Source organism: Cheilinus undulatus, linkage group 23 (assembly GCF_018320785.1).
Source record: "Cheilinus undulatus linkage group 23, ASM1832078v1, whole genome shotgun sequence".
NCBI classification, from domain to species: Eukaryota; Metazoa; Chordata; class Actinopteri; order Labriformes; family Labridae; genus Cheilinus; species Cheilinus undulatus.
This window is the reverse complement of record NC_054887.1, coordinates 15,209,302-15,232,979: the sequence shown is the minus strand read 5'-3', so window position 1 is coordinate 15,232,979 and position 23,678 is coordinate 15,209,302. Positions and strand designations below refer to the sequence as shown.

The 23,678-nt window shown below is 39.5% G+C and overlaps 1 protein-coding gene across 1 annotated transcript in view; it reads left to right on the top strand.

The window, feature by feature from the left end:
• Window positions 1–15,605, top strand: part of efcab6 (EF-hand calcium binding domain 6) — a 55,842-nt gene extending 40,237 nt beyond the window's left edge. The window contains exons 15-27 of the mRNA XM_041781347.1: window positions 863–986; window positions 1,692–1,813; window positions 4,605–4,834; window positions 4,917–4,980; window positions 5,065–5,183; window positions 5,341–5,505; window positions 6,220–6,406; window positions 8,465–8,611; window positions 8,943–9,131; window positions 10,625–10,808; window positions 10,884–11,068; window positions 14,875–15,024; window positions 15,483–15,605. Coding sequence (XP_041637281.1) covers window positions 863–986; window positions 1,692–1,813; window positions 4,605–4,834; window positions 4,917–4,980; window positions 5,065–5,183; window positions 5,341–5,505; window positions 6,220–6,406; window positions 8,465–8,611; window positions 8,943–9,131; window positions 10,625–10,808; window positions 10,884–11,068; window positions 14,875–15,024; window positions 15,483–15,605 — 1,989 coding nt within the window. The remainder of the gene's footprint in view (window positions 1–862; window positions 987–1,691; window positions 1,814–4,604; window positions 4,835–4,916; window positions 4,981–5,064; window positions 5,184–5,340; window positions 5,506–6,219; window positions 6,407–8,464; window positions 8,612–8,942; window positions 9,132–10,624; window positions 10,809–10,883; window positions 11,069–14,874; window positions 15,025–15,482) is intronic.
• Window positions 15,606–23,678: the final 8,073 nt, after the last annotated feature.

Sequence of the window (23,678 nt, the reverse complement as noted above, 5' to 3'; positions counted from 1 at the left end):
AAACAGGTACTGAAGAGCGCAGGGGATAAGACACACCCCTGGCTTACCCCAGAATCAGCTGGGAAGAAGTCAGAGGTGAAACTCTAGAACTGTCCAGAGGACATCTCTACTCATCGAGTAGAAGACCTTCCAGAAGTCAACACAAGCTGCAAGCAACCCTCTATTGAAATTGCTTGGTGAGGACATGAAGTATCAGGTGCGGTCTACTTTAGACCTCCTCAGACTTGAGCCAAAGTCACATGAGTAAGATCAGATGAGTGTTACACAGGTTGCAACTTCTGTGGATGAAAGATGAGCTAATGTGGAAGTGTAAAAGGCTGCAGTTCCTGGAGTGTCCACTAGAGGCTGTCTGCAGAAGCAGCAGGAATCCCATTCACCTCCATGTTCAAATGTCCATTTTTACAGCAGAAATAAACATGTTTACAGCCATATTCAAGAACCACTTTGGTCAGAATAGTTCATGCCTTTATGGATGCACACTTTACAGGGGGTTGATTTTTATCATTCCTTCTTTTTTGGTTTGAAGAAGGATACGGGTTATGCAGAATTAGGGGCGTGGCTGATATGACTACAAGGCAGCATGTTGTTGCTGTTTGTCAGAAGGCTTTAGACCCGCCTCAGCTATGCCTCTTTGTCAGCTTTAAGTTGATCTAAAGTTAGATTGATGCAGCTTTTTTAATGCGATGGCTGCTGCAGATTAGACTCAAAAGCCCCCCTTCAGTATCCAAACAGCTGACGTCACTCAGACACCTCAGTCATCTCGATCTTTGGTAAGGGGAACCAGAGAGTCCAATGCATCCTGGCCTGAAGGGCAGCAGAGTGCAGGAGTTCAGACTTTAAACTTGTTCTGTTTTCTCCTCAGATTTTGGACGAGTGCTCGGTCATCTTGGGCGACAAAGATTTCAACAAGTTCACCGACCTGCTGAGCTTCAGGGATGGACGGATCCAGAGCTCGTCGTTCCAACAGAAACACGAGGGTGAGACATCTGAGTGACAGCCAGAACATTTTGACCAGCAGCGTCTCCAATCCCATCAGTTCTGCATGACAGTTCTCTCAATGCTTCAACACAGATTTCTAAAATCCCTTCCCACTCTCCCGTCCCTCCTCCATCCGTCCTGCTCTGCATCCAAACTCATACCCCACCCACGGTGATCAGACATAAACCCCCCGCTCTCTGTAAAATGATGTCTCTCTTAGCTCAGGAGCCATTGGAGGAATCATCCTAGATTAAAAATAGAGTCAGAGCGAGCGACTTCGTCTCTCATTAGCAGAGCAGGGACGCACACGGATTCAGAGTCACACTCGTTTCTGCTTGTTTGGGCTAATTATGTGCTTTGGAAGCAGAAAACAGAGCAGCAGGGCATCGCTCTAATTTGTCTCCTCTTGAAAAAATAAAAAGTAACACAAAGCAAAAAAGAGCAGATTCATTAAACAAAGCTGGGATGTAAAGTTAGTCATGTTTGCAAGGCATACAAAATGAGTCTGAATACAAGCGTGCTTCTAATTAAATGTAAATCAGGTCAGGTAGTTAAACGCCCACTGTGCTCATCAGACATGAGGGCAAAAAAAAGAACCAAAAACTCAAATTTGGGGGTTTAATTCTGCCGCTAAAAGAGAGGGAATCAGGAGCACAGGTTAATTATGGGATTAATTTAAAGGCCAAATATAAAACATTTTAACATTTGTTTCACTGCAGACATTCAGCAGAGCTCTGAGGGTCACAGCAAGAAGGAGGAAGATGTCCAGGCCCTCCTTATTACAGCCAATCAGTGCCTCGCTGCCATGAAGACCAGGATCAAGATGGTCCACAGGGTAAGGACGATGATCAGGGAAATCTACATGTTTTAACAACATAAACTATAGATGCCCATTTCTGACCCAAAAAAGAGAAAAAATCACAAAGATTGAGCAATCATTGAAAAAAGAAAGGTTGAGTGAAATTACTAAAAAAGTAGCCTATAATTATTAGATAAAAAATCAGAATAATGTGATAGTAGGTCGTTATTATAGACAAAATTTCAAAATAATGAAATGGAAGTCAGAACTATGCATTAGTCAGGTGTAATTCCAACATGAAATTTATACTTGTTCCATAAAAAGTTGAAATTATGGGTCAACATTTTGAGATAAAATTATGATAAAAAGTCATAATTATGTAATGCAACATGATAGATATTAGTTTAAATGTCTTAATTTTGAAATGAAAAAATCGCAAGATGAAAAGTCATTGTAGTAAAGAGAAAAGTCTATCAGCAGATAAAAGTCAGAATATTAATATGTAAAGTGACAAATACAAGATAAGGCCATAATCTTGCGATAAAAAGTCAGCTGTGGAATTATAAGCCAAAATAAAGACAAGGAAAAGTTTGAAATAAGACACACAAAATGTTAAGAGATTGTGAGATAATAAAAAGTGATAGATTTCCAATTAAAAGTCATAATCATGAGATAAAAAGTAAACCTTGGAATAGTAAGTAATAATAAAGGGAGAATTATTGAATAAAATTTCAAATTAGAAGACAAAAAAATCAGAATTATGTTCAAAAAGTAAAAATCATTGGATGAAAAATCATTATTATGAGATCAAATTAAAACCTTTGGTCTGGGCAAAAAGTTTATAAGAGTAAAACACATGAATTTCGGAATAAATTGTCACAATCATTAGATGAAAGGTCAATCATAGAATGATAAGTCATGATTACTGAACAAAATTTCATAATTAAATGTAACAAATGGGATGAAAAGTTTGAAAAAATTTGACGAAAAGTCAAAATTACAAAATAAACAGCCATAATTATGATGTAAGTCAATGGTTGAAAGGTAATAATTACAAGTAAAAAATTTAAAAATGGGATGAACGATCATGATAATTTAAAGAAAAGTCCTGATTATGAGATTAAAAGTCCTAATTATAAGAAAAAAATTCCAAAGTAGGGGATAAAGTAATAATAGTAGGATGACAAGTCATTACTTGGATATGAAATGTCATAATTATGAGATAAAAACACATTAATATGAGATTATTATGAGAAAAACTTAAATCATGACATCAAAATCTAAAAATTTAAGATTGAAACTTGTATTTCTTTATCAAGGCTCTCTTCATTAGATGAAAGTCAGTCAGGAAATTAAAAAGTCATAATCCTGAGATCAAAAGTCAATCACTGGTTAGAGAAAAAATTATGACACCAAAATTCTCTTATGAGAAAGTGATTTTCATCTCATAATTATGGATTTGTAATTTATAACAATAACTTTTTATCTCATTATCATGTACTGTTTCACCATTTTTTTATGATTTCATAGCCTTCATATTTTCTTTTATCTATTGGCAGACATTGGCTTCCATAAAACACTGATGTTTTAAAAAGCGCTACAAACAAAGTAGATTCAACAGTCAACATAATACGGACTGAGAGAGGCAGTGATCTTAGAGCCATTTTACCTTCTTATCTGTCTTTGTGAAAACCTCTGTTTAGTCTTTCATGAACATTTCAAACTTTTCTGATCAGACCACACAAGGAGGCATTTTTCTCTGTTAAAACATCTCATACAGTTGAGATTCTTCAAGCAGGGTCACGATAAAACCATGATACTGATGTTTGCTAATGCTACTGTTAGCCCATTCAGTGCTTCTGTTATGAGACCGCCACAGATAATTCTGTTTTACATTCCGATAAATGACTTACAGGCGTCTTAAACTGACGTTTCAAGTTCTCTTAACTTTCCGTTTAGAAAATGTGCACTACACTGATTACTTTAAGAAATTTGACAGGGGTATTTATTTAGCAGCAGCATACAGTGAGTAACACACTGTACAGGCAGACTGAGTGACACCATATAGAAATGGTTTATATAAACAAGTCTACAAACTACAGTTAGGCCGGCCCCACCCTACAGGATTTTAAGCCCGATTTTGGGCAAGATTTGACTCCCCCAACGATTGTGGGGGCGTATCCCAACTTGTGACCCATTGCAAACGATTATTTGTCTGAATAGTCTGCATGTGTGGTGTCTACACAATTAATTTACGGCTCCAATTCGCGTCATAGCCTCCCAGACCCTGAACTAAATATCAAACATGTTTGATATGTATGATTCTAGGCTGTAGTGTGGCTGACTGAGTACCTACAGCAACCAATGAGAGCGAGCAGACCGAGTAGAGCCACCAGATGGATCATACAAACCTTTACTGCTCAAGACGAAAAACACAACTGTACCTTAATTCCTGCCAGGATTTCATCCCGAATCTTTCCCTTGTTTTATCATTTTTGCTAACACATGGCACAGGGCACTCTTTTGTGGAGAGACAGCAAGACAGTATCGACAGACATCCATGTTTGTTTTTTTTTTCTGAAGTCACGTGATCACGAGAGGTCGTAGGCAGGTCAGCAGGTGTGTGGTCTCCAGTGATCTGACAGTCTGGCTGAGTCATCTAGTGTGTGCGTTCAGAGGATTAAAGATGAAAAATCATTTGAAACTGTCCTCATGTCTGTGGTCTCCCTTGGTTTTAAAATCATTTAAGATTTCAAAATTGTCTAGTGTGTGGTCGGCCTTACTGTTCATTAAGTTAACAGCATTTTTCTAAACCTCTTCTTATTAGGATTATCTGTCAGCGTTTCGTCTGATGGACAGGAGGCGTAAAGGCGTGGTAGACCGCCATGATTTCAAAGAGCTGTACGACAGTCTGGGGTTCTTCTGCAGGGATGACGAGTACGAGCGTCTGCTGGATCTGATCGGCCTTCATCCAGGAGGAAACCTCAACTACGCTGAGTTTGTGGACATTGTGGAAAATAACGGCAAACGCAAACAAAGGACCCAAGCAGAGAGAGTGTGAGTCTGATGTGGTCGTTATGAAGATTTTTGGACACTTTTAGGAAAGATGTTCTGTTACTGTTTGTGTTTCTCCTAACAGACAGCAACAGCTCCATGAACTTCTATCCTCTGAGGCTCAGTACAAGTGGAAAGACATGTCCAAGGTTGTAAAAACATACAGAGAGCATATATCCAGAGTGGATATTTGCATGACTTTGAGATCATGAAAGTCTTTGTTTTCTCTTCAGATTCTTTGTCAGACTGACTCAGACGGCTGCAGTTGGGTTCATAAAAACAGCCTTAGGAGACTCCTCTTCACTTACTCTCTTCCTCTGACATCTGAGGAGTTTGACCAGCTTTGGTTGAGGTGCGGTAAATATCATAGGATAGGACTAAATGATGGTGAATGCTTTATAAAGAAAAGGCTAATGTGTGGTCTCGCCAAATGGAGGGATAACCTGCTGTTGAAATTAGACATAAAAGAGGCTGTTGTATGTTGCAGTTGTTTTACTTCCTGTTTACAGGATTGACACAGAGCAGAAAGGCCGTGTAGCTGTTGGTGACTTCCTGAAAAAACTTGGGATTCATCATGAAGGAGGGCCCAAGATTCATCTGAAGAGGAACCAAACTACCCAAAACAACCATAAGAGACCGACAACCTCTGATGGTGTGTCACTGGAGAGGACAAAGTAAGTGGATGGGGTTCTGTTGGGATATGCTAACCTCGCCAATCAGCATCGTTTGAGGAGAAAGTGAAAAAATAGTTAATGCTCAATACAGAGGCTTTTACTTCATGAGGAGTCACCCTGTATGAGCCTGGAGCTTTGCCATGGATCTCATATTGTCATTGCATGTGAATATTAAGCATTGTGTTATTTTACTCCCCTAAACGAGCTTCTCACATCAGGAGGTTTGATAAACAAACAGATTAGCTTAGTGATGAAACATTTTCCACCTGCTGTGATCGTAATGGAGCCTTTATTCAAATATTTTACTAAAACATTTTGAATGCCATTGACAGTTTAGATATATGAGAAGAGAAAACATTTTATTTGAATGTTTGAAAATGGATAAACAACGTAAATAGAAATTAAAACTGTTGTTTTACTGCTCAGAGGGAGGTTTTACAGAAAGACTTCGACTCACCGGGATATAAAAAAGACAAAAGTATTCACCCCCTTTAAAGTGGCTGACCTAATCCAAGAGATCTAGCAAGTTGGGGCTAGTAGTCTCACAATAAGTGAAATGGGGATCAGTCGGAGTGCAGTGAGTGTGTCTCAAGTGACTGATTGTGTCTGGAAGGTCCAGTGACAGGTTAATGAGTATTCCTGGCCACCATTACACCATGAAAACAAAGGAACACTCCAAGCATCTCAGAGACATGTCTTTCTGCTCTCTTTAAGGCTCAATGTTTCAATGGATGATGACTGTGAGAGGATCTCTTATAAGGACTTCCTGTCTGCTCTTGAAAATAAACCAGAGAAGAAGAGTGAGTGTTCTCCTTCCTCACCTGACGCTGGACGTCTCATAGATACAGCTCTGAATCAGAGGCGTGAACTGGTAACTGCTTCAGCTCCTGATCTGCACAAGGTAAAAAAAAAAAATGCTTAATTTGCCTCTTTTATCACTTTCTCTCTCAGGGTGTCACTTTATTTACACACCCTGCTTCCAAAAAAGTTGGGACATAATGTAAAATGTAAATAAAAACAGAATACAGTGATTTGCAAATCCTTTTCACTCTGTTTTTTTTTTTAACTGTTTGAATGTTATAAATGTTGCAAAAACAGCTGGTTGATTGGTAACAGCTGATAGTACCATGATTGGGTATAAAAGGAGCAGTCCTAAAAGGCTCAGTCATTCAAAATTGACAACTGTGTGAGGTTTTACACATTGTGAAAGACTGTCCAACAGTTTATGAACAACATTCCTCAACCTGCAGTATCAAGTGATTTATAGATTTCACCATCTACAGTTCATAATAAATCAAAAGATCCTGAGAAGTCTCTGCATGTCAGGGATTAGGCTGGAAACCAATATTGAATGACTGTGACCTCTAACCCTTTGGGTGGTGCTGCATTAAAAACATTTATCATTCTGTGATGGATATGACATTGGGGTTCAGGAAAACTTCCGAAATGGTTTTCAGTTAACACAGTACACCGCTGCATCAAGTAATGCCAGTTAAGACTCAGCCATGTAAAATCAAAGACATAAGACATAACAACATCCAGGAGCCTGCCCAATTCACTGGGCCTGAGCTCATCTGACACGGACTGACGTAAATTGGAAAAGTGTGCTTTGGTCTGATGAGTCCATATTTCAAACTGTGTAGTCCTCCAGACTAAAAAAAAAAAAACCTCCTGATTGTTGTCAAAGTTCAAAAGCCGGCATCTGTGATGGTGTGGGGGTGTATTAATGCCCATGGCTTGGGTCACTTGCACATCTGTGAAGGTGCCATGAAAACTGAGAGGAACATACAGTTTTGGAGAAACAAATGATTCCACACAGACGATGTCTTTTTCAGGGGCGTCCCTGCTTATTTCAGCAAGACACATTCTGCATGAGTTACAACAGCTTCCATGTTAAAGAGGGTGGGGCCTGGACGGGCCTGTATGCAGCCCTGAACTGTCAACTACTAAAAATAAATGCTGCATTTTGAATGCAAAATATGATAAGTCGGTCAGTCAGTCAGTCAGATTGTTGTTAGAGGGAAATGTGATGTTACACAGTGGTATAACATGCTCCTTTCCCAATTTTTTTGAAACAAGATGCAGCCATCAGTCTCAGAATGTGTGCATATTAAAAAAAAAATCTATAAAGTATTCAACTAAATATTGGCTGAAAGGATTTACAAAATACTGCTTTCTGTTTTTTTCACATTTTACACAACATCCCAACTTTTTTGGGAAGTGGGGTTTGTATATCCACAACTCTAACCTACGTCCCAGCATCCTCATATAAGGACACTACATTTTGAATTCCCTGCACCATTATTCTTAATTTTGCAGAAGTTGTCTGCCACCGTCTGGTCACAAAAGCACATTACAATTATCAGCAGTAAACCAGCTACAACACCGCTAAACAGAAAGTACTCGTATGAGGACACTGGGACTTTATACTGCTGTAAAAATAACAAGATAAAGCTTTGTCAGATGTAAAGAAACCAACACTTTACAAGTAAGAATGAAGCTTAGCGTTAGTTCATGTAGGACACAGTAGTTATACGCCCAGCTGTGATCAGCTGATAGCCAGCTGATCCCTATTATCACTTCCCAGCTCCCACAGCCAATCACAGCTCTTCTTCTCAGAACATTGGCCTATTCAAATATGAAGCACTTCTTCATTAATGCTGATGCACCACGCTGCTGCTGGCAAAACTTCCCCTCCTCCACCCCAGCCTCCTCCTTTGTAGACTGTTGCACCCTCATATTCAGATTCATGCATCAGGCCTTGCTAATCCCAAATAAGTAGGAGATATGAAAAATGCATTACAAATGAACGCTCAGGTGTCAGGAAGTTATGTGCAGTAGGATTATTTAAATAATAATGATTAACAATTGAATTATTTGTAAAGCCAGCATCAATTCATGCTGACTATTCTGAAAGAAATGATGCCGGAGTAGGACTAAAACCAGATCTCCTCTTCAGACCATGACCCCTGACCTTGCAGGGCACCAAGGTCAAAAGCAGAACATTGTCTCTGGTCACCTACATGACATCACGAAAGAGCTTCTAGAGCTAAGCTCCTCCCACTCCTCACAGACTCACAGACGATCAGGTGAAGCCAGGAAACGTGTTTACATCCGCTGATATTCTAGAGAAAATTAAAATTCAGAGAATTCAAAGAAAACGAGCGCATTTCCAGCAGCTCGCTCTGTGCTTTCAAGCTGAAACAACAAACTGGCTTCAGCTCATGCTTACAAATGAGGAGCGGAAAATTTGGGTACATTTGCCAGTTCTTCCATTCTTCTGAGTCGGATCTGTTTTCTTTAATTATTCTAATCAAAATCTAATTTATCTTTTTTGATAATTATGGACTGCGTGAGAAAGTTACTCATCTGTAAAGCCAATTTAACGAGCTGTGTTTATCCCTCTATGTGGGCGACTATGTTGTGTGTTTCCTCAGCTCGAGTGTGCGTGGAGAAATGTGCCTGTAAAGGAGCAGAAGAAGCTGCAGAAAAGAGAGCCTCTGAAGCAGTTTGGTGCTCAAGATGCGACGCCTCACACAGAGAGAGGGAGTCCAAACATCGTCCCACCGTCCTCCCCTGAGCCCACAGGAGCCGTGTCTGTAGGAGCTGCTCTGCAGAGAACCCGGGTATAAAACATGAGAACAGACCTTTGGGTTTCAGTTTTGCTCCTCTGTGGTAATGTCTGTGCAGTTTTTGCTAAATGCAGCAGTTTGATCTGTGATGCATGAGGACACCAGCTGCTTCACAAACCCAGACAGGTTTGTGTTTTTACTCCAAAAAGTCTGGAAACTAGAGAGAGCACTGGTGATTAGGGGCAGATTAAAATACTGTACAGGCAGGAATTAAATTTTGGTGAGAAATTAAAATCAAAATGAAAAGAATGACTTAATCTGAGCAGTGCAATTAAATTTCTGCTCAAGACATTCATCAAAAATCCAAAATTACAGCCTCTCTCACTCCAGTTTTCTGCTCTAGTACTTCAACATGAAATCTGTTCAAGAGTTTTTGTTAAAGGAAATTTCCTTAAAATGCATGCTCTAGTTTAGTACTTACAAACCCCACTTCCAAAAAAAGTTGGGACATTTTTAAATGTGAATAAAAATCAGAATACAGTGATTTTTAATCTTTTTTTAAACTGAATACAGCACATTACAAGATAATTAATGCTCAAACCAGCAAACTTAATAGTTTTTTTGGAAATATACACACTTCCTGAGTTTATGTCTGCAAAATGTGCCAAAAAGTCAGGACAGGATCATTTTAACCACTGTAACATCACATTCCCCTCTAATGTTACTCTGTAAATTTCTGGAGACTGTCATATTTTGCATTTAAAAATGCTCATATAATGTAAATAGGAGGCAGGTCTGGAGTACATAGAGGTCAGTCCAGGCCCCGCCCTCTATCGCTGTGAAGCCATGCTGTTGTAACTCAATCAAAATGCATCTTTTCGTTGTCTCAGTGATATAAGCAGGGACGTCCCTGCTGGATGGAAGAAGTAGTGTTGTAATATCGTCATAGAATGATAACTGTTTTTAATGCAGCACCACCTGAAGGGTTAAAGGTCACAGGCATTCAATGTTGGTTTGCATCCAGATTTCTCTGGATTCTCAGGATCTTTTGATTTATTATGGACTGAAATAATGAAACTTATAAATCGCTTGATACTGCACATTGAGGAATGCTGTTCATAAACTGTTGGACTGATTGCCCACACAGTCTTTCACAAAGAAGAGAACTCCTTTCAACCCATTCAACCTACTTACCTGTGGAATATTCTAGGTGCTTTTGAGCATCACACAAGTCTTTTCTCCTCTTGTCCCAACTTTTCTGAAACTTGCTGCATGCATCACATTCAGACTGTGTCTATATCTCCAAAAACACACTAAAGCTTATCTGTTTGAACATCAAATATCTTGTCTTTGTACTATATTGAGTTGAATAAAGCTTGAAAGGATTTTTAAATCACTAAAAAATGTTTTAAATGTGTGTTTTTTTGCTTTATGAGTCTAAACTGAAGAACCTGCTCAGTCTCAAACCAACCCCTATCTTAAGATGTCATTTTTCTTTAGTGCGGTTAACAAGCTCCTCTCCTGACCTCCTCTCTCTCTTCCCCCAGTCAGCCCCTCGGTGCTCCTCCAGGCATTCTGCCTCAGTAGGGAGACCAGGGACAGGAAGCCAGGCGGGCGGCGTGGAACGGAGGCTGCGTGGGGTGGTGCAGCACTGCTGGAAGGAGATCCAGAGGAGCTGCAGAGAGGAGGATCCTCAGAAAGATGGAGTCATCAGCACCGCCTGCTTCCTGAGTGAGCACCACACCACGTGCACAGAGTTAAAACGTGAGCATGCTGCATGCTAATGCTCATGCTAATGTGTTCCAGAGATCCTCCAGTCTCTCAGCATCAGTCTGACTCAGGAGCAGTTCGAGCAGTTGGCTATGAAGTCTGATATCATGACTAATGGCTGTGTTTCATATCAAGACTTCCTGCGTCACTTCCTCCTCAACCTGAAACCGGCGGAAAATCAGACCAAGTTCCAGCGGAGAAAGCTTCCTCTGCCTACACAGGTGAGAATCAAGATGGTAGTTTGTTTTTCTGCAATCAAATATCAGCAGGGGTTCTGTAAGTGCATTGTACTACACACACAAAATAAGCTTAACTGCATGATTTTGGACTGAAAATAGGCACCGGAAACACAAAAAAGGCCACTGAGACAAACAGTGTCCTGTTTTTGTTGTCCCAGGGAAAATTCTCAAAGTAAGATGAAATACGGCCCACTTTAGAATATAAAGCTTGTCCAAGACTTAATAGTACTTCTTATTTTTCACACAAAGTGGTGCTTTTGTGTTAATTCTGTAAACAAACAATTTGACAAAAAAATCACTGACGTGCTTTTCATGACTAAATATTTGAATATGAAATTTTTTTTCTGTGTATGACCCTCAGTGAAAATTTAGATAATGACACTTGTGTCTGGAAGGCCCAGTCTCTGATTAAACGGTATTCCTGGCTACCATTACACCATGAAGACAAAGGTACACTCCAGCAACTCAGAGAAAAGATTATTGACAAGTATAAGTCAGGGGATGGATACAAAAACGTTCCCAAGGCACTGAACATCCCCCAGAGTTTAATTTAATCCATCATCAAGAAATGGAAGGAATATGGGGCATGTCTAAATCTGCCTAGATCAGGCCTTCTTCATTAACTAAGTGAGTGTGCAAGGAGACATTTCTTGGCATTTTGATTTAAATTTGGGAAACTTGTTGGGAGGTCTAAGGGAATTTATGTGGAAATTCTTGGGTATTTTCATGTAAATCTGTTAAACATATCTGGAAGTTTGGGGGATTTGGTTTTGGTTTTTGGAGGGAATTTGCAGGTATTTTTATTCTTAAAATGTTTTTTGGGGAAATTTTCATAGAAATTTAAGGGAATTGGATGTTCCTTCATTTTCATGAAATTTGAGAAATGTATTTGTAAATTTTAAGAAATTAGATAAGAATTTACTTGAATTTTTTCAGGAATTTACATGAATTTTGGGGGGATTCTTTGTTGGAATGTTTAGGCTTTATGGTAAAGGATCACTGAAACATTACGGGAATATCTGAATAAAATTTGGAGCACTTTTTATGGGATACTCAAAAAATGTAAAAGATTTTTCACAGAAAGGTTTTGGCAAGTTCTTTGAAATTTTAGCGCAATTAGTTTGGATTTTGGACTTTCAATGGAAATTTTGTTTATGTAAAGAAATCCTTGTGGTCTATCATTAAAATGATTCCACCAGCATAGCCAAAACATTCTTATAAACCTACCCAGTACTGTATTTTCTGCAGAAACAGCACCATCAGGAGATTTATGGACTTTATTTTTGATGAAACCGACTTCCTGTTCAAAGAAAAGGCTAAACTTTTAAACTTATCAGGTGCTACCGATCCCAAATAACTGGAAGAAACTAAAAATGCAGTCCAAACAAAAGCTCTGGTCTCAGGAGGTTAAAGTTATCCAATTATGAGTGAATGCTCAGGACACTCAGTAAGTTACAATCTGGTAGATGCAATTTTTAAATTGTATGCTGTACCTGTGAGATGCTATCAATGCTATCTGCTCACTCTCCTTGCAGCATCCATCAGAAGAGCTACAGTGGCTCCTAGTGGAAGGTTTCTGGGTTTAAACAGCATTGCCAGCCAGAATCGATTAAAAAAAATAAAAATGGTTACTTGAACTGACAGGTAACTCTGATGCTGACTACCAAGGCTGCCAGCTTCCCTAGCCCTAATGTAAACAGTCTCTTTAAGTTTACATGGATGTTCTTGTTGCCTTGCACACTTGTCATCTACATGTGACAAACCTCCACAGTGTAAATACTACACTGCCAATCAATCAGTGTCTCGGGGCACTTTGTCTGCAGGGTGCATCACTGTTGAGAACAGAGGAATCATTTGACTTAGGCTGCATGAAAGTATTTGAAAATATCTTTTAATTAAAGCCTTTTGTGTGCACACAATCATCACAGTTGGAGCCGGGCGTGAATTTTGGACTCGTGGTTTGTACTTTCAGCTCCACATTGTCACGCTGAGCTGCAGATTAGCACATTTCAAACTCTTCTCTTTCAGGTTTGATCTATTGTAGTTTCATTGGCTCTAAGTTTAAATTGGGTTACAGTAAAGTGGAGAGCTGGTGTCTCTGGAATATGAGGAGGAGGTGATGGGCGAAGGCGGGTTGCCAGACTGTGTAAACTCAGCGGGGACCTCCCACCCTCAGGCTCTTGACTGTCGCCTCCCGTGACAAGCGAAATGAGCGAGTTTGGAGGTTTGCGGTGCTTTTTCTTTTTGGCATTGGAAGGTGTATATGAAGCATTGAACAATGACACACGGGTGGGCACACTTTTTAAAAAACCCCCCGCTGAGTGACTAAGCCGAGCCCCAAGCTTCAGTGGAGCGTGTGGGTGAGGGCCTAATCTGGCAACCCGCGAGCTGCAACCTTCCAAAGCAACTTTTGGATTCACAAAGACCTGCATTGTCTCCGCCGAACCCACCATCTGGGTAAATTTTGTAGAGACCCCCTGCATCGAATCGGACTCGGTGGTGTCTGTGGACGAGTTTAAAGACAAAACCTCTTTATGTGAAACAAAAAGCACTTTCTTTGGAGTCTCAGCTGTTCAGAAATCATCGATACTGTGACAGCTTTCATCTCCATCATTTCCTATTGACCCACATTTTTTGGACTGAGTATTTCAAAGTCTGCTTTCATTTCTACGCTGATGACACTGTCATTTACTGTTTAACACCCACTTCTGCTCAGATTTGTGCACACTTTAAGACTGGTTTGATTGAGTACAACAACAGATTTGTCGACTGAAACTTGTTCACAATGCAGACAAAACAAAACCTATGTGCTTTACTGCTTCAAGAACAGAAAAATGGTTTTGTCCAACACCTTTTAGCTAGCAAGAGTAAAGAGAATGAGTTGATTCTACTTTAAAATAGCTAGAGTTTTTGATGAATGATCACTTGTCTTAAAAATTGTATTACCATGTTTCTTGAAAGCTCAGAGAAATTCAAGATTTAACTATGGATTGAGTGTTGCTTTAATGCAAAGCTGCAGATTTGACTAAAAATAATGCGTCTTTATCAACATTAAAAAGTCCAGACGGTCTCATTTATGACAAAAGATCTTCTTATTGAAGTGGGCTTGCAATATCTCGCAGTAACTCAAGAACACGTTTAGGGTTGTTTTAAATTAAATAGCCAACAGAAGATTGGAAATATGTTGCCTGGTCTGATGAGTAACACTTTCAGCTGCAACATTCAAGGGTCAGAATCTGGCATAGACAACATGAAAGCATGGATTCATCCTGCCTTGTATCAATGGTTGTGACTGGTGGGGGTGTAATGGTGTGGGGGTTATTTTCTTGGCACACTTTGGGCCTCTTAGTACCAATCGATCATCGTTTAACGCCAAAGCCTACTGTTGCTGACCATATTCCTCCCTTTATGACCACAGTGTACCATCTTCTGATGGCTACTTACAGCAGGATAATGCACCATGTCTGGCTCAAATCATCTCAAACTGGTAATCTTTGAGGAATGTTTCCAACACCTTGTTAAAGTATGCCATGAAGAATTAAGGCAGTTGTGAAGGCAAAAGAGTGTCCAACCTGGTAACAGCAAGGTGTACCTAATAAAGTGGCCACTGAGTGTATAACAGTAGGTCAGACTGAAAACCTGATCTATCACTACAGATATGCCTAATATTCCTAATACTCTGCATTTTGACTTCTTTTTCATGACTTTTTGGCTTCCGCCTGGACATTTCAACTAATTTCTGTGTGGCCTCGTTTGATGCTATCCTGTACTTTTCTGTCACCATCTAGGCGGCCCAGGGTGTTCTGAGCAAAGCCGGCATGGATGTCATATTGAGAATCTACGACGCCATTCGTTCCTCTTGGACCCCAATCAGACGCTGCTTCCTGACGTCTGACTGCGCCCGCACAGGAAGCGTCTCTGTGCAGGACTTCAGGAAGGTGAGTTCAGCTGCAGCACTGCGCCCTGCAGAGCTCCACCTGCTCGTCTGCACCCACACCATGTCAAACACACGAAGATAAACGGCTTCTCTGTGAATTATTTATGCAAACGCTAGTGTCTCTTCTATCAAAATGTCTGATGGAAGCTCAAGCTCACAAAGAGACGCACACATCCACATCAGCTCACCTGACAGCCAATCAGCAATCTTAATTGTTCATTAAGCTGAAGGTTGAAACACGACTGTGCTGACACTTTGGCCCAGGAGAGCAGCAGCTGACACTTCTGTTTAATTGTTCCTGCTGTACGATTGACTGGCGACGGCACGGGGCGAGCTAATCGATAGAAACAATTAGCAGCCTGGTTAGGGATGACATCTACTAAACCTGCTCTATCACATGAGGATAAACGCTCAAACATGAACCCACATACTCAGATCTCTGCTGTTATCTTCCTGCAGGTCCTTCGTCATTTCAGCGTGAATCTATCAGAGGAGGAGTTCTTCCATCTGAGCTCTTATTTTGATGGTGACACCACAGGAAAGATCTGCTACAACAACTTCCTCTGGACGTTCCTGCACTGACAACAGATCAGATGCCAACAGCAAATGTATGGGGCTCTAACCTGGGTAAAAGGGCCGTTTTTGCCCCTCCAAGCTGACTGTTTGGCAGTTTCTCAGTGTTAAGTAAAGTTGTATCTGACAAAGCACATAGCCAGTAAGTTTCTAGGCCAGATACATGTTCTTAATTAAAATGAGCCGATAATGACTGGTTGCTAATCAATCAGGCTGTTCCCTTGTTAAAACATATGCAGCCCTTTTATCCTTCGATTTGAAATCAGTTGTCAAGTTTGAGTATACTCAGGGTTAATTTTATTCTCAACCCACCTGTAGCCAAGTATGTGTTTGTATCTGTTTGTATGTGCCAGAGGAAACTATTTTGACTGTAGAAAAAACGTCATTACATTAAGATAGTGTGACATTTTGGTTCATTTGTAAATGGCAAAATGGGTGAAGAGTGGTAAATATGGATTAAAAGTGGCAAACAGTGGTGGCAAAGTTGGGCAAAAAGGAAACTACGGGTGAAAAGTGGCAAAAAATGGGGAAAATGTAGCAAGAAAGGGTCAGAAAAAGCCAGAAAATGGGTTCAATGTAGCCAAAAAAAAGTAGCAAAAATAAGTGACAAGTGGAAAAAAGTGTCAAAGGTTGACAAAGAAGTTCCAAAATGGGTAAAAAGTTCAAAAAAAAAGTCACAAAATTGGCAAAAGGTGGTTAAAAAAATATCAAAAATGAGTAGAAAGTGGCAAAATAGTTTAAAAAGTGGTAAAATGGGTAAAAATGAGCAAAAATAAAAAATAAAATAATGGCAGAACTGGGCCACGAGTGAGAAAAAAAGTGGAACAAGTGTGCCACAAGTTGTAAATATGGATCAAACATGCCAAACAGGAGTGTCAGCTCATTGCAGAAAATGATAAAATGGCAAAAAAAAAAAGATGCAACAAACTGGCAAAATAGGCAAAAACAGATGAAAATTGGCAAAAATGGGGAAAAAAAGCAGCAAAAGGCTAGAAAGCAGCAAAAATTTGTTAAAAGTGGCAAAAAAGAGGCAGAATGGTTACAGGTAGGGAAAAATGGTCTAGAAAGCAGCAAAAATGGGTGAAAATTGCCATAAAAAGTGGCAAAATTAGCAAAAGGTGGCAAAAAATCTCAAAAATGTGTAGAAAGTGGCAAAGAAGTGTAAAAAGGGGCAAAATGGGTTCAAATTTGCCAATAAATGGAGTGGTAAAATTGTGACACACGTGGTAAATATGGAGTAAAAGTGGCCAACAAAAGTGGCAATTATGGGCAAAAAAAGGCAAACATGGGTGAAAATGGGCAAAAATAGGAAGAAAGTGTTGAAAACAGCAGCAAAGCAACAAAAAGGGGTTGATAGAGGCAAAAAGTCTCAAATATGGGCAAAAACAGCAGATATGGGTTGAGAGAGGCAAAAAATGGTGACAGGTGGCAAAAAAGTGGCAAAATTGCACCACAATTGGTAAATATTGATTAAAAGTGGTCTACAAAAGTGGCAACTCTGAGCAAAAAGGGGCAAAAAATAACAAAAAGGCAAGAAAGCAGCAAAAAGGGGTTGAAAGTGGCAAAGAAAAAAACATTCTTGCATATGGGCAAAAACAACAAAAACGTGTTAAAAGAGACAAAATAGGGCAAAAGGTGGCAATGTGGGTAAAAATTGCAGCATATCAGCCACAAGTGGCAAAAGGAATTGGCAAAAGTATGCGAAAAGCAGCAAAAATGTGTCAAAAGTGACAAAAACTGGTGGAAAAACTGATGAAACTGGTTAAAAAAAAAAGAAAAAAAAAAAAAAAGCAGCACGAATAAATAATTTTAACATCAGAGTCCAATAATTGTTTGACATGTTTCAGCTCCTAAATGAGGTAACTGTTAGCAAGAATGCTAGCACCAATGCTACTGATCCAACACACATGCAATAACACATCAATAAATCACACACATCATGTTTCAGGAAGAGAATTCGTTATAATTTTTGTGATGAAACAGTGAGTATATCTCTGGCCTTAAAGGACACTTTCTAGGGATATCCTGTGTCAGAAATAATGAAGTAAATGAATGAATGCTTCATTATCTGATACAGTAAAGTGGAATCAGTAGAAGGGGAGCCAAAGCTTAATTCTTGCCCCAAGTCCTTTGGTTGGATTACTCTGCAACATTTGAATATTCTAAGTTTGACACAACAGAGATCCATCTGTGGAGTTGATGAGTAAAAGCACATAAAACTAAAGATCAACAGAGAGCCTGGTGAATGATTTAAGACTTAGTCCACATTTTCCTCTCCTCCTGTGTGTTTGACACTGATTTGTGTTCCAAAGCCAATCACATGAAGTGTCTCTTTTATGCTGCAGACGACGGGGAAGCTCCGGGTGTATCTTTTGTGTTCGGATGGGATGTGTGAAGTGAGACGGATGACAAGGAGACGGAGGAGACGTCTGTCATTCACTCAGAGGGAAAAACGCTTCGGCAGCAAGATGCACAGTCGAACTGGGAGAGGAGAGAAACGTGCAGGGAGCCGATGAGGCTGAGAGAGGGACGAGCAGATGGAAAAGGTGAAGAAAAAGAGCTTGAGTTTTGGGCTGGAGAGGCAGAGTGAGAAAAAGACAAGAGTATATGAAAGCTCCATATTAATGGTGAAGTAAAAAAGCCATCCGTGAATAAATTAGCCGCTCTCCCCTGGGATTACTAATGTAATTATTTGAACGAGGGTTCTCATTAGATTGTGCAGAGGTGTGGAAGACCTGCGGAACAAAACGAGAGACAGAGACGAAGCGGGGAGGGTTTAGCTACTGGAAATTAACTGGCTGCTCCGGGCTCTATAATTGAAACGAGACACAGATACCTTTGATCAGAACAAAAGGAGACTAAGCAGGACGAGAGAAGTTTCCTCATCGCCTCTAATTTCTCTGCTTTAGAAGAAGAAATAAATTAGACCAGAGACAAAAGGAAGGAAGAAAGGATTCAAGGTCACAGATAAGGTTTTATTCAATCGGTCGATAATCTCTCAGAACCAGCAGAAACTTTAAGAAAGACAAGTATTTTACATTTTTAGAGTTGTCTCCAGGAGCAACACAGCAAATTTCTACCGCTGTTGGGTTTCCATTTTTATTTTACAGCTTTAAAAAAATGTTCCCAACATCAATGGCAAAATTATGACAGAGTATTAGGGCCACGTTATGGAAAAACATCTGGGATTCTGAGAATAAAGTCAAAATATTGGTAACAATCCATTTCAATGTTTGTTTAAATTCAGACCATTTAAATAGATTTGATGGAAATACACAGTTTATTGCAAAACCCTTTTCTTCCAACCAGCAGAGGGTGCTATCTAAGATGCTGAAAACATGGGAAAATGACAAAAGAGGATTTTTACCAGAAAACTGAAATGAAATAATTAATAAAACAATCAACTCAGGTGGCTTTTCTGCTGTTACCTTAAAGCACACTATTTATATGGAAGCCCTAAGAGGACATGCAGGCATGCAATATTTCGTCCAGAATGTGCGACAAGTATGTCGAAGAAATTTAAATTTTCGGAGCAATTGTATGACACTGTGCTAGCTTACTAAGCTACAAACTAGCTAACAGGCTACAATGGCTCATATTTATCAGCTTATGATAAAATGCTGTCACTTTGATATGAAATGTAACAGGATTTATCAGCCAATATTAAGTGCTGTACATTCATTTTGGTAGTGTCAGACATGTTTAGACATCTAAGTGAATAGTTGAAAGGGATGGATGGATTAAAAACAGGATGTTTAACATATAAACAAACATTTAAATGTCTAAACAAGTTAGCTTAGCTTGTTCAGCTGTCCATATGTCCATATATGAAGTACATGTTGCTTTCCTGGTATAGGCCAACTTCTGCAATTCCACTCCCCTTCAAAAGTATTGGAACAGTGAGGGCAGTTCCTTTATTTCTGCTGTAGACTGAAAACATTTGAGTTTGACATCAAAAGCTGAATATGAGACAAGAAATCAACATTTCAGTTTTATTTCCAGGTATGTACATCTGGATCTGATGCACAACTTAGGAGACAGCATTATTTTAAACAGAAAACCAAATTTTTAGATGAGCTAAAGTATTAAAGTGAATAAGTCTTAATATTTGCTGTAACTGCATCAAGCCTGTGACCCACTGACATCACCAAACTTTCACATTCTTCTTTTGTGATGCGTTTGCAGGCTTTCACTGCATCCTCTATCAGTTGTTGTTTGTTTGGGGGGTTACCTTCACTCCTGCCCTCTGGAGGTTGTTGCTGATGTCACTAACAGTTGTTTTAGGGTCTTTCTTTACAGCTCTCACAATGTTTCTGTTGTCAACTGATGCTGTTTTCGTTGGTCTACCCATTCAATATCTGTTACTTATTACACCAGTGGTTTCTTTCTTTTTCAGGACTTTCCAAATGGTTGTGCAATGGCTCAGATTGATTTTACATCTTCTGAAACTGGGTGTAGACATTCAGCACTATTTATTGATTGAATAATCAATGTATAGGATACACCTGGATAACAAAACACACCTGTCAGTCACATGTTCCAGTACTTTTGCTCACATGAAAAATGGGTGGGTTCAAACAAATAATATCTTCAAGTTGTGTGTCTGATCCAGATGTAAATACCAGGAAATAGAAGCTGAAATGTTGATCTCTTGTCTCATATTCATCCTTTGATGTCAAACCCAAATGTTTTTAGTGTACAGCAAAGAATAAAGTAACTGGGCCCATCATTATAATTCTTTTGGGGGGGAGTGCATTTCTTGAACTGCACTATTATTCCTGTTTTATCTCCATAATTCCAGCAAACACATATTCCTAGCTGTTTAATGGCGAAAAACCAGACAGTATTATCCTCTCCCCATGGCTACAGATAGTTTATCAGCTTTTTGTCCATCCGAAAAAACGTGTCCTTTCTTGCATTGGACCCTAGGGGGGGATCATCCATGTTTAGATATCTGTATGGGCATCAGTCACATACATATATGGAGACAAAATGCTATCCTGTGTGAATGCACTACACCAAACACTGATGTCAGGGGGTAATTCACAAATGATCAGAGGTCTGCAGTTAATTCTAATCCTGTACGAATAGTACTTTTGACATATTCCACGGATGTGAACATACAAATATGCTAGGAAGGGGTAAATATTGTGAGATGTAGTCCGACTAGTACTAACTTGTTATCAAGCATGCCAGGGTGAAAATCAAGCAGCCACACAGTGGGGAGTGGCTTTTCATGCCTTTACCAATGCATTTCTGCAACAGCATTGTGACGAGGCATTTAAATCAATACGTCTTTGTACATGCATATCGGTTGTTCACATTTTTGCAACTTTTTAGTATCATAAACATTGCATTTTTGTGCAGTTTAATTAACTGTGCAGGACTTCTGCAGGATTGCAACAACCCTTCTGTCTGCTTAGGGCTTCTGCACATTCAGGCTAACAAAGGCAAAAGTTATGACTTTATTCTTGTAATAATGCAGAAATATTCCAACTTTATTGTCTTGACTTAATCCCAGTAATATATTTCTATCTGTTTAATGTAGCCCTGATATTCAGTCGTATAAAACACACCACCATATGAGCGTTTTTATTCCAAACTGTAATACATACATTTGAAAAAAGACCTGAAGTTTTTTCCCATCCCTTCATGTTGAAATAAAAAGTATCCAGCAGGTAGATTTATTAATAATAATAACGGTTTAAAAAACGAACAACAACAATCTGCTTTCTAGTTTGAGCCGTCAATCATCCCTCGTATGTGGGCATCCGTCTTTTTTCAAACAGTACGTATCTCATTTTGGAGCAAACCTCTTCATATGCAGATTGTCTGAGTAGCAGAAGTCATTAACTCCTTTAAGCATGCCTCAAGAAATAAATCAATAAATAGTACAGAACTTTTTTTTTTTATTCCTGGGTAAAAACACAGAACACAGCTACTGAAGCAGGAGAGCATCAAAGTGAAGACGTCTAAATGAGGAGACCAAAAATACAGACGGCTTTTCAGGAAACTTCAACATGAAAGTTCCTCATAGATTTTGGTTTTTAATAGTTTTCCTTTTCCTTGGAACATTTTGCCTTCGTAGATTTTAATTAAGTTTTGTGTTTTAATTCAACCAAAAACACAAACACAAACATATCTCCGCTAACCCCGATCTAAAGTCTTTCACACTCGATGCCTGAAATCCTGCAGCTTTGAAGACGAGTGCTGATATTTGGTGCCAGATTTCAACAAAGAACCATCACATGGTCGTCTGATCCATCAAAACCAATTAGTGAAGTGGGGGAGTGTTACTGGGAGAATGGGACAACCGTTTGTTTCTGATAAACAATGAAAGAGCTGAGCAGAGAGAGATTTATGGGGCTGATGGGAGAAAGTTTACCAGATATTCTCAAACACCTTCTGGATGAAGAAAAGGGCTTTTAATGTGGAAATCTGCAGGAAGTCTTGACTATTATCTACAACTTTTAGGCTTCATGTTTGAGAATTGCAAAGTTAATGCTACCATAATTAGTCAGTTATCTTCTTTATGGTTTCTGCTGGCAGCTGGCTACAAAAAAAAAAAAAACAATTCCAAAAAAGCTGGGGCACTGTGTAAAATGTTAAAAAACAGAATGCAGTGAGTTTAAAAACTCCTAAATCTATTATTTACTTATAAAAGAACATAAACAACAAATAAAGAACCAAAATGAATTACTTATTATAAAAGTATTTGAGTATGTATGAGGAGATTTGTGGCTATGCTCTTAAAATCAAAACAGAACAAGAAAAAGACCGCACTGTGGTGGGTGCTAATTTCCAATCCTGATGTCAACACGTTTACTGTCCCCTCTACGAATGCAAGTTAAAGCTGTACCAAGCAAAGAAGAAGCCATATCCAGAAACGCCACCAGCCTCTCTGGGCCAAAGCTAATTTAAAATGGACTGAGGCAAATGGAAAACTGTTCTGTGGTCAGATAAATCAAAATTTGGAATTTGGAAACCACAGACGCCATGTCCTGCTGACTAAAGAAGAGAGGGACCATCCAGCTTGTTTACAGTGCACAGTTCAAAAGCCTTCATCTCTGATGGTGTTAGGTTGCATTAGTGCCTACGGCATGGGCAGCTTACACATCTGTAAAGGCACTATCAATGCTGGAAAGTGTATAGAGGTTTTAGAGCAACATATGCCCCCATCCAGACTAGGGATGCACACAGTTAGTTCAATAACTGCAGTTGGCTTATCAGTTAAATTCGTATATCACATTAGCCAGGCCAAGTTTTAAAAGTCAGTTATAAATCTAATAACCAAACATTTTTATAAACACGAGCCTAAAATTGCGGTCAAATGCTCTTTTAAAACTGTGATGATGCTGCTGCTGTAAGTTGAGTTAATCGCCGCTGCTTTCCTGATAGTTTTCCTCAGCACTTCGCCAGACACAAACATGGGCGGCTTAAGGGTTAGCATGTTGTAAGAACAGCGCTGTTTGACAGTTTTTGCAACTAGGAAACAGAAATTAAGAGGTATGCAGGCTGTGGAGGATTTTGCTCAACCAAAAAGAAAAGAGGCCACATATCAAAGCACAATATTTATCTGCAAAGAGGAAAGAAGGCTGGTGGAGCTAGCTGCTAATGTTAGCCATGCTTTACACAGTAAATTGGGCTAACATCATACCGCTGACACAATGAATGATGAATTTGAATGTTTTCTAAGCGTTATATCCTCTTTAGACTAGTCAGTTAAATAGGGCTGGGAACATCCTTAATCTAGGCAACTTCTCTTTCAGGGAAGGCCTTGCATACTTCAGCAAGATGATGCTAAACCACATTTCGCATCCATCACAACAGCATGGCTTCACAGTAGAAAAGTCCAGGGTGTCCAGCTGAATAGGCCTGCCTGCAGTCTGGACCTTTCACCAGCAGAGAAGATTTAGAGCAGTGGTTCCCAACCTGGGGTCCAGGTACCCGGGGGGTGCACCAAAAATAATGTATATTTTCAAAAAATCCCCAAAAATCCCATCCCTGCTTGCAGAGTTGTCTGAGCTTCTTTATTATAAACAATCCAGCATGACTAAGGGGGCTGCTCTCTGCATTAGCGGT